This window comes from Coffea arabica, chromosome 3e, assembly GCF_036785885.1.
Source record: "Coffea arabica cultivar ET-39 chromosome 3e, Coffea Arabica ET-39 HiFi, whole genome shotgun sequence".
In the NCBI taxonomy this organism is placed as follows: domain Eukaryota; kingdom Viridiplantae; phylum Streptophyta; class Magnoliopsida; order Gentianales; family Rubiaceae; genus Coffea; species Coffea arabica.
In genome coordinates, this window is record NC_092315.1 from 9,174,193 (window position 1) to 9,186,116 (window position 11,924).

At 36.0% G+C, this 11,924-nt stretch overlaps 1 protein-coding gene across 1 annotated transcript; it reads left to right on the forward strand.

Annotated features, from left to right (window-relative positions):
• The first annotated feature begins 10,186 nt into the window (after positions 1-10,186).
• Positions 10,187-11,300, forward strand: LOC113736198 (uncharacterized). The gene is made up of 2 exons (XM_027263049.2): positions 10,187-10,335; positions 10,707-11,300. The coding sequence occupies exons 1-2, from the start codon at positions 10,300-10,302 to the stop codon at positions 10,998-11,000; spliced, it is 330 nt and encodes a 109-aa protein (XP_027118850.1). The 5' UTR covers positions 10,187-10,299; the 3' UTR covers positions 11,001-11,300.
• The last annotated feature ends 624 nt before the right edge of the window (positions 11,301-11,924 follow it).

Genomic DNA, 11,924 nt, shown 5'->3' on the forward strand with positions numbered 1-11,924 from the left:
CCGTATAGGTTGGTATTTGGGAAGCCGTGTCACCTTCCAGTGGAGTTCGAGCACAAGGCTTTTTGGGCGATAAAGCAATGCAACATGAATCTAGAGGAGGCCGGTGCCCAACGGAAGTTGGATTTGCAAGAATTGGAGGAGATTCGGAACGAGGCCTAAGAAAATGCATTAATGTACAAGGAGAGAAGTCGGACATTTCATGACCAACAAATTTCAAGAAAAACATTTGAAGTTGGTCAGAAGGTCCTCCTATACCAATCAAGGCTCAAGCTATTCCCAGGTAAGCTACGTTCCCGTTGGATTGGACCTTTTATTGTTACTCACGTTTTTTCATATGGTGCAGTCGAAATCCGAAGTGCTAAGACAGACAACAAGTTTGTGGTGAATGGACACCGTCTCAAACACTATTACGAAAGTTTTTCAGGTGGAGAAGTGGAGGCAGTACATCTAGACGCACCACCGTGTCTTAATCAGTGACACTTTACCATGTCTAGCCAAAGACATTAAAGAAAGGCGCTCCTTGGGAGGCAACCCAATTGTTCCTTTTAATTGTTTGTTCATTTTCGTGTGGTAGTTTAGATGTATTCTCCTTGAATTCGACTGATTTTGGGTTTCAATTTTCATTTTTGCTGATTTATAGGTGCCCTTCAGTCATGACGCGCCCGCGTGGTGATGTGCAGGAAGCTCACGATCAGAAACTTCACAAACTTCTGGGAGCTCTCTTGCCCTCATGACGCACCCGCGTCACGTTCGCGGGAAAGGTAAGGATTCAAAAAAATAAAGAGAAAAAAAGAAAAAAATAGAATAAACATTTCTTATCACCGTAGCTTTAGTTTCCAAATTTCAAAAAAAAAAAAAAAAAAAAAAAAGAACGAAAAATTATATCCGTGGCTCAAAGAGCCTCATAACTGAAAAAAAAACATCAATTTCTCTCTTTTTCTTTTTCTTTTCTTTCTTTTCTTTCTTTTTCTTTCTTTCTTTCTTTCTTCTTTCCCTTTTCTTTCTTTCTTCTCCCTTGTTTCCTCTTCTTCTCTGTTGTCTGATTCCCTTTGCCCGCCGCCCAACTCACGCACGCTGCCACACACTCACGGCCCCGCTGCTCCCTTTCTCTCTGTGCACGCCGACCGAGCGCCGCGCCATCAGTCCCACCAGCTCCGCTCACGCCGCGAGCTCTCCCCCTCTCTCTTCGATCCGCAGCCATCAGTCGCAACCCACGCCTCCACTGCTGCCAACCAGCAGATCTCCATCGCCTGCCATCCACTTGCGCCGCCCAACCGCGACGCACGCCGACCACCCCAGCTCCGCCTGCGCGCTCTGCCCAAGCCGACGCCATCGCTGCTGAAATCGCGCGCTGCGGCTGCTCTGTGCGTCTCTCTCTCACAGCTCCACTCCGCCACGGCTGCCGCACATCGCGGCCCATCACCACCTACGCGCACCCCAACTGCGCGACTCTGCCCCTGCGCTGACCGCTGCTCTCTCGCGGCTGCAGTTTGGTAGATTGGGCAATGACCATTATCAAATTTTGGTGTCTTATGCTTGAGGACAAGCATGGTTTTGGTGTGGGGGGAATTGATAGGCTAAAATTTATCTATTTATTTTATTTTTATTTTCCCCTATTACCTGACTTGATGTGGATTAATTGCTGGATTCTACTCATTTTTCTTAATTTACGTATATTTCAGGGAGTAGAACGAAAATATGATAACAGGTGCCAAATTGACAGGAAAAGAATTCAGATAATAAAGCTTGTCCCAAGGGCACTTTTGGAACGGGAGATGTCACGCCCATTTTGGTAATTTTCGCAAAGGAATGACGGACGGAGGGCTTCTCTTCCTGCTGTGAGCTGCCGCAATAAAGAGAAGAAGAAGAGGATCAGATTGGGGGCTGGCTTTGTTTTGGAGTTTTTTTCGTCCTGTAGCTAGTTTCAATTTTGACTTGGCTTAGCCTGGAATAGCCATTCTCACGTATGTGAGGAAAAAGTAGGATCAGCCTTGACTTTTCCATTAGTAGCTTTTAGGTGTTTTCTTTTTCTTCTTCCGTCGGATGAGCCGACAAGCAAGGACAGTCCATTGTACTCTGCAACTTTACTGTGCTTTATTGTTTTGACCGGATTGAAGTTGGGCATTTCCTGAATTGATGGCCGCAGCTCTCTTTACAATTTCTGGTGGGTTTAGCTCATCAAGTATGAACTAACTTTTCCCTTCTAGTCAAGGAGCAACGAAGGCTCTGGTTCGCCTAAAAATTGTGAGATCGATTTAATTTAAACTTTTCCTTTTATTTATTGGTATTCGCATATTCCCTGATTACTATGCTTATGGTTATTTAATTAATTGGTTGTCTTGGATCCGGATAATTAATTGATTAGGTAATCTATTGTCAATTGGAGTATTAAATCCGTAATTGTTTAATTACCTCAAAATAGTGGCAACTGGCACGATCAGAGTCGTGTCAGGGGGATACGCGGGCTAATCTAAAATAACCCTGGTAGTGCGTTATTTGGTCAGAATAGGGCTTCTCTAATACGTAAGGCAATTGGGGAATTAAATTCTATGGGCGTACCTAGGATTATTTCTCAATTAGAGCAGTGATTAACGGGCGTACCTTGATCACCGACACAGTAAGGAGGGGTTGACTGCCATCGCTTGTTTGGTAGTTATAACCTATTTATTGATGAATAATTGGAATTGTCTTTGCTTCAATGATCAACTAGGTGAACCATTGCTGAAGTTATTCCTTGGCTAGATCCTTAATTATCACTTATTAGATTTTAGTAAATTGTTATTTAATTTCTAGTTGGCTATTTTATTTTTATCATTTTATTTTTAGTTGAATTGCTTAAATTGTCACTCCTGATATAAAACACCCCATTTGTCACTGTGAATTTGGAAAGGAACAATTACTCCCAATCCCTGTGGATTCGACCCTGCTTACTGTTATCTACAGAAATTACTTTTAGTTTGAGCAGGTTTTATTATTGCACAGGCTTCGACAACCTGTCAACAACTTGGCTGATTTTCGGTAGGGCTGCAAACGAGCCGAGCCGAGTCGAGCTTTGAGCTAATCGAGCCGAGTCTCGACTAAATTTTACCAAGCTCGAGCTCGACGAGCCGGCAAATTTCGAGCTCGAGCTCGACTCGAATCAAGTCGAGCCGAGCTCGAGCTCGAGCTGGAGTTCGAAAAAAAATAAAAAATAATTATTTTATTTTTTAAAAAATAAATAAAATAATATTTTTTTCTTAATAAATAATAAAATATTAAGGATATATACGTAATTTTACTATGAAAATAAAAAATAAAAAAAATATATATAATATACGTAATTTTATTATTAAATAAAAATAAAAAAAATATATATATATACCCAAGCTCGCGAGCCGGCTCGCGAGCTAACGAGCTTAATATTTTGAGCTCGAGCTCGAGCTCGAGCTCGACTCGAGCCGCTCGCGAGCGGCTCGATTCGTTTGCAGCCCTAATTTTCGGACGATGGGATCAGACGATGACTAAGCTGTCGGATGTCCGACAGCCCCAATGGCTAGCTGACTCTTCATCTGCCTTCTATCCGTTGGAAGCATTAATGAAACCCATTTTTGGTCCCCTTTAAATACAAACGATTCTGAACCAGAGAGAGACTTTTGCACACTTTGTTTACAAGATCTCAAGAGATATTTTAGCTAGAAAATAGTCTCCTAAGCAAGGTTTGTTCTCCAAGTAGTGTGAAGTTCTTGTAGCACTTCTCTTGTGTTTGAAATTTTCAATAGTGTAGCTTTGTTGAGAGTTTTCTGAGTGATAGTAAAACTTCCTAGCTTGACTAAGTGAGGCTTGGGGCAAGGAGGAAGTGATCCCTTCATTGTACATTGAGTTGATTATTTTTCATCAAAGAGAAGGTGCTCATCTTTGTGATTGGTTTTCAAGTTTGAGGAAAGCTTGGTAGACAATCGGTTTGATACTCTATCTTACTCCTTTTAGTTTAATAAAATTCTCATTGCCTATATACATTCTTATTTCTGATCAACATTGCTCTCTTCTTTAAATTTATTTGGCTGATCACTACTTGAAAAGAAGGTAAATTTTTTATTAAAGAAAAAGTGCATAAACTTAATAAAGTATTTTTAATCAACCTAATTCACCCCCATCTTAGGTTGTCTTTGGGCCTTACAAACTCATGCATCAATAGGACATTATCTGAAATATTTCAACCTTTTAAAAAGGCACTTTGCCTCTTAGATATCAGACTTTCCAAAATTTGTTTAAATAATTCAGTAAGCACCCTAGAAATTAGAATATATTTCTTAGAGTGCATTGCAACAAGCAACAAGACCATATTCCTTCATTCCCACAGGTGAAGCTATCTTGGGAACCAAAGTGATGATTGTACTATTCAATCCTATAGCCATATGCTGAGTATGAAAACAGTACTATATAGCATTAATCAAACCAGCACCTAATATTCATCAATTTCTTTTGAAAAAATCCACAGTGAAAGCATCAGGCTCTGGTGAAGTACCTTCTTTCATGCTGAATAAAGCTTGCTGAATCTCTAAGTCAGTAATTTTCTGAATCAACTTTGCCCCTTGCTTTTTGGTTAATCTATTTTTAATAATCTTGGATAACCTATGCTCCATAGTTTCAGAGAAGGAACAATGTTTAGAAAATGATTGCTAATAATATCCAACTACTTCCCTCTTCACATTTTCACAGTCTGTAAAGCCTTATATCCTCAGAGTTTGTGAGACTTAAGATTTTGTTGTGAGAATGGTAAATTTTCAACTTTCTATGGAAAAATGTGATAGGGTATAAAATTTAGTGTATTTATATGTATAAGTTGCTAGTTAATTATGTTATTTGAGCTTTATTTTGAATGGAAACTACTTTATTTTGTTATTATATTGGTCTAATAAGTGAAAATCTTGACTGGACAGAAAATAGACAAAAATATGGCGAAGAAGCAATGGAAGAAGAAAACCTGAAGAGTAAGGGGTTTGACTGGATTGACATGTTTCATTATTTTGGCAATAACTTGAGTTACACAAATTGGATTGATATAATTCTTGATTCACTTTGAAGTAAGAGAAAGATCTACAATTTTTATGAGATATCAAAGTCCAGTTCTCATGTTTTCATAACAAACAATCCAAAATACTAAAATATAGTTTTGCTGTGATACTCTTCTGATTGGTTCTCAGTATTTTGGACATATCTTAGTGTCTAGATCTCCAAATGATATGATTGTTATGGCATGGGAAAGCTAATTTAAAGGACTACAAATTTCATGTTTGCAAGAGTTGATTCAGCCTCTTTGATCGAGTTTTTTTGGCTTCAAATATGATCCACGTGTAGATCTATAGTGATCCATTTATGGCTCTGTTATAACCGACGCCGATTATTCATTCGGTCTTCAGGCCAGGCTTCCTGTAATCCTAATGTTCGATGCCAAACTTTGGGCTGGACTTTATTGAAAAATATGCGAAAATGTTATTTTTTAGTTCCAATAAACCCAATCCTATCCCATTTGAGATACTACTTTAAGAAACTATAAATAAGCGCTATCTAGGACTTTTTTGGAGGTTAGAAAATATTAGGCTACATTGGTTCATCCTTTTTACATCTTCTTTTCTTGATAGATCAAGGATGAAGTGTGGAAGAATAAAAAAAGAAGATCAAGACGGGGACCAAAGCATAGAAAATTGAGAAGTTTTCTTTACTTTATCTTCTTGTTTGTATCTTTTCTTTGAATTCTTGGTTTTAATTATGAATATGTTGAACTCAATTTTATAGGCTTAGAGTTTTATGAAGGAGATTTGATTATTTATCTTAATTAAATTCTTTACTTTTGTCTTGATTTATTTATTTTTGATTTAATTGCATGTTTGTGATTGGCCACTATAGACATGCCCTTAGTGCTTGTATTAAACTAAAAAGGGATATACAACCGTGCACTAGATAAATAAACATATTTAATCTAATTATGAGAGTAGGTTAGCAGTTGTATGACGTAATTATATCACCTAAGATCTTAAAGGGTTTAATTAAATACTTATGATCTCGAGAGAGACATGCGATTTAATTAAGCATAACTTAGATATATCCAGAGATAATCTAAGGTATTTGCATGTAATACATTGTTGGCATGTTGAGAAAAATAATGGGATGATTAATTTAAATTTTGTATAAAAATCTAAAACCCTAGACTCTTGCCAACCATTTTCTCAACTCTATTTAATTTGCCTTGATTATTTGTTCATTTTTTTTAGTTATAGATTGAAACCCCTATGAATTTGAATTTTATTAGTTGTCTAGAATAATTAAAGTGGAGAAAATTAACTCGTCCGTATAGATTCTATTTTGGAATACTACAGGTAATTTATTACTACAATCGATCCTATACGCTTACAGGAATTCGTTGATCAAAATGCAGTGTTGGCATCACCCTCTTTCAACCATTTGACTCTCGATTTATCCTTATAAAAGCTCTCCTCAGCTTGCATCCTCATTCATAGTCTGTCTATGATTTTGCTTTCTCAATATAAATTTTGGCCAACACAATTCCAAGAAGTTCCTAAATGTCCCCAACACGGTTGGTGAAAAGCCCCAAAAGTCCTTATAGTTACCTTCTAAACTCGATGTAATATCACTGCAGCTAAGCCTGTAGAGGTTTTATAAAAATATGATTTTGAGTTTAGCTTAAGTCTATCAATAAAACGATAAAGAATATATTAAAATCTTTGGTTATCCTCCTTATTTTGAACATTATAAATGTTGTTATTACTTATTATGAGTTTACTATAAAAATTTAAAGAAGTAAAAAATTATAAATTCATAAATTAGTGAACTAAAGATTCCCTCTTTGAAGAAAATAAATTACTGAAGTCCTATTGCAAGATTTACCAGAAAAAGAACTCTAACAAGGAGAGTATATGCCGAATTACTAAAAGCATAGACAAATAAAAAAGACACAGGGATCAGGAAAACATCTTTGTTTGGATATGAAGTTATTTGCAACAATAAAAATAAAAAAATTAATTGCATCATAAATCCGTTTTCTAATTATCTTTTTATCTTTCTAGCCACCTTTTAAATCTCATATCTATCATATCACAAAGAGTGTTACGATGTTATTCCAAAATATTATTCCAAATAATTTCCTATTCATACGCACTCAAATAGTTCAATCTTCAATAAATTACGCATAACCCTATATGCAGATTCCTAGATTACAACATAAACCCCAGTTTTAGATTCTTTCCTTCTTTCATCCTTTCAAGTTCTTGAGTTGCACCACATCTTTTAACTACTGTTGCAATTTCTCAAGTTTCTAATCATCGCTTTGTTAGTCCACCATTTCGCTTCCAATTGATCTTGTTCATTTTACCCTACAAAACAAAGAGATTTTGCGAGTAAAATGACAAAATCATAGTTAATTCATCTATCAACTTAAGGTGCAAATCAAAGACTAAAATAAGCAACTTGCACCATTTAACTTCACAAATTAACTCAAAAACAATATAAAGCACCTACAGAAATATCCACAACTTGAGCTTATATCAGAAACGAACACTTTTTATACTTCTGGCATGGTTCTTATAGAATGAGTAGCGTAGTTTCGTTAATTGGCATGCATAATGGCTGTTTTTGAACATTCGAATCTACATTATCTTCACAATAGATTGTTGTATTTCCAAAATGAGAAAGTTGCTTTCTTTCATTCGGTTTAATACATTTTTTGATTGTTGGCAACAAAGTTTTGCAATTTGGCATTGAAACACAACTTCTTGACGTTCTCTTGCTTTTATTGTGTAAAAATGATTACAAACCAATGGAATTTCCATTTAAAAATTTAATAACCAATTAAGAAAATGACTTGCTCTTTTGGTGTAATTGTTAATCATCTTCTTTTACATCAACTCATTAAGAAATACATCAAATCAAATACAAAATGCATATTCAAGCTGAAAGTTTTTTTTTTTTATTTTAACCCTCCCTCCCTTCTCCACACTCCATCCCATCCCCAACTGTCAACTTCAGGATTCAAACTATAAACCTGGTAGCTCTTAGCCATTGGACCAATCTTGCCTAGTTGCATCAAGCCAAAAGTGGGAAGGATGGTAAAATAATACGATAAAATTACAGGCTTAGCTATAGTAATTAAGGTTACGTTGGTGTATATTTTCACGCCGACCTCATCATGGACGTGTAAAAACGTGTTCCATGCTGGTGGACCATGATTTTTGTGATTCGGTCCTACATCATCACAAATTACTTTATGGGGTACAGAATCACATTTTTAGGCCCATAAATACAAGGAGTCTGGTCCTCTGCGACCAAGTTTTCGATAGTCGCAAGTTTTCGATAGTCACCAGTTACAAATATCTATTTCCATTCTTATTAGTGTTTGAGTTTGTGTCCTTGTACAAGTATGTCAAAGCTGCACTTATACGAGTAAAATGCACCATTAAATAAATAAAAACAGCAGTCTGTGTTTGAATTTGTATCTGTGTATTTTGTTCCTCTGTTACTTGCAAGCAATTTTCAATCCCTGAGTTTTGTGTGTCAACTAGGTACTATATTCATGACTAGTTATGAAGTCTAATAACTAGTTAAGTTTTACTTAAAATGAATCCAAACCTGAAAAAGAAAAAAAAGATTAACTGATAAACAAGCTCTAGTCAAGGATATAATTTCGGAAGTGATTCATACACCTGCTCATTAATGCAATAATTATTTCATTTATTTGTTAATAAACAGGTTAAAGTTGCCAAACATGTGATGATAACCAACTTTTCCTTAATATCTCGATAGTTAATGTACATTCATTAACTACTTTCCTAATCAAGAAACAACTCTAGGTACGTCCGTATAATTTAATTTATTGATTGCATTAAAAACTAGAAAAGTAATGTTTTAATCAATAAACACACTATTGGAGTTTATTTAAATTAGATCATATGTTTCTCTAACATGAAACCAATCACATTAGTCACCACTAATTTAAGACAATTAAACAATTAAGAATTTAACTATCCTAACTATCATTAGATTGTTAAGTTGAATTAAATATCAAAACACTCATGACATTCAAACAATCAAACAATCATGAGAAATTAAATAAAAAAACATACGAATACTAACGAATAAAAGAAATAGATAAAAACAATTAGATCTCATAGTTGCCGATGAATCCTTCGTTACTCCTTGACTAGAAAAAGAAAATTTAGCCACTTATCACTACGAATAATCCAAGCAATTTTATTGATAAATGTTGCATGAATATTCAACAAAAGCAAAAAACAGGAAAAGGCGGAGAGAAAAGCTCTTCGTTTGGTTTATGCTTGGTGCCTAGACTAATAGTCTCTCGGTACCCGAAACAAAGTCTTAAAATCACGAAGGCCAAGAATCCCTCCTACTCACGTCACCAACGTTTCCTGCTATTACTACTACCACTAATACATCTAATCTCCTCTAATTTTTCTCCGAGAGAAATATACCCATAATTTAACAAAAGGTAAGTTACTTGTTTCTAAATACAAAACGAAAACCAATTATTTTGGAAAAGGAAACCACTTCACAGAACTTCAATTTGAATTGGAAAATTGCCACGCGCGCCAAATCTCGATCTCTTCGAACCCGAGGCTAGAATTAGGTGCGGTCACACAGAACACACCAAGAATCTTCATTAAACCAATTTTTACTCCTTTTCTTGCCATATTCCTGAAATTAGCATCAATTGCCAAATATACTTTTTACTCCTTTTCTTGGCCTATTCCTAAAATTAGCATCAATTCTCAAATATAAGTAGAATCCATCAATTATTACAATATTTGGTCAAAATTAAAGGAAAATATTCATAAATTTAATAGCAATTACATACCCTATCACCCTCCACTCTTTACACCCCTTCCCATCCCCAACTATCAACCTCAAGATTAGAACTATGAACCTGATAGTGGGGGAGCTCTTAGCCACTGGACCAACCCTACCCAGTGGTATCAAGCCAAAAGTTTGAATGATGATAAAATAATAACATAAAATTATAGGCCTAGCTATAATAATTAGGTTACGTTGGTGTATATTTTCACACTGACCTCATCAAGGACGTGTAAAAACGTGTTCCATGCTGGTGGACCATGATTTTGGTAATTAGGTCCGGCATTACCACAAATTAATTTATGGTGTAGAGTATCACATTTTTAGGCCTATAAATTCAAGGAGTCTGGTTCTCTGCTACCAAGTTTTCGACACTCACCAGTTACAAGTATCTATTTCCATTCTTATTAGTTAGCTAGCTAGTCCTTTAAGAAGAAAATGGCCGCAGCCAAATCTGGTATTGGCAGTGGACAGGTGAATAGTGACTGTATGCCTTGCTAGACTGGATTTCTTTGTTTTTCAAGTTTGTGTGTGCATGGTTTTCGGAGTCAACTTATAAACAACACGTATAGAAACGTTTGAAAAAGTATGAGGAGTTGCAAATTAAAGTAACTTCAACATTCTTGAGTCGACTTGATTAGCAATATTTTATGTTTCTAGTTGTCTACATGCTGCGGTCTCTTGAATTGTTTGATAAATAAGCTTCTTCCGAGCAATGTCGTTTCTTATTAATTGATTGGTTCGATTTAGTTTTCTGGTTGTTCCTTTGTTTGAAAGGACTCTAACTGATTTTGGGAACTCAATTGTGTTGGGTTTTCTTACTGAAAAATGTTTGGGGTTTGCAGAAAGACGAACCTATTATTCCTATGGCGTCAACCGTCAATCCGAACGACGATGTGGTGATTCAGAAGGCAAAATTTGCAGTTGATAGTTACAATGGGCAGGCGGGGACCGGTCTGAAATTCAACAGTGTGGAATTCGGCTTCTGCTGGAGCGTTTCTGATGTCACTGACTACCTGCTTGCCATTAATACTCATGATGATAAGGGCCCATATTGCGACCCAGCATTGGTTTCTGATACACTGAAGAGCAATGCTCACACTTATGAGCTCATCTGGTACAATCATAAGAAAAAGTAATCAAGCACTACTCTTGATCAGCTGAGTGGGGATCGACGACTTTAAGTACTTTAATTATCTAGTGTTTATGGTGTGGTTTTCAGTTTATGCATGGATGATGTACTGCTGGCATGCAAACATCCTCCCACTGTTGTACTAGTATGCAATGTAAGGTGCACTTCTACCAACAAAAATGCACCGTTAAATAAAAAAATCCGTCTGTGTTTGAGTTTGTGTCCTTGTACTAATATGTCAAAGGTGCACTTGTACAAACAAAAATGCACCATTGAATAAATAAAAACAGCTGTACGAGTTTGAGTTTGTATCTGTGTATTTTGTTTCTCTGTTACCTGCAAGCAACTATCAATCCCTGAGTTTGTATCTGTGTATTTTGTTTCTCTGATAACTAGTTAAGTATTACTTAAGATGAATCCAAACCTTAAAAAGAAATGAAAGATTAGTTGATACATTGGGAGTAAGACAAGCCGATGACGTTGTGGTTCTTCTTTGAAGTATATTTTGGATGTTCTTCATAAATATGAAGACTGTTCAGGCCAGCGAGTTAACAAAAAGTTGTTTCTTGACCCATCAGCGGTTGAATGTGGCAAGACGACGAGTGATCAAAAGTGTCACTGGGAATTCATATGCAGGCCATAGCTAAATTTCCGTTTTTGGATCTCTGTACAACTGGTACACGTAAAATTTGTCAGCTAAACTCCGCCACCAATTGTTCACGATATGCAGGATGGATGTTCTGGACAAGAATATAAAGATTAAAAAGGGGACTACGATTATCAACAAGAATAAAATTGGATTTAGAAAAAACATGGTTGATTACTTGTATGATTTGTGTCTAACGATAATTACGAAGCAGAAGAAGAAAAAGAAGGGAAAAAAAGGTTGGATTGTTACACACACACATGTATGTGTGTATATATTTATATA

Excerpts from the sequence above, each read along its gene's own strand:
- LOC113736198 (XM_027263049.2), top strand. The coding sequence starts at position 10,300 with ATGGCCGCAGCCAAATCTGGTATTGGCAGTGGACAG. Across the intron at positions 10,336-10,706 it reads CTGGTATTGGCAGTGGACAG|AAAGACGAACCTATTATTCC; the intron begins GTGAATAGTGAC and ends TGGGGTTTGCAG.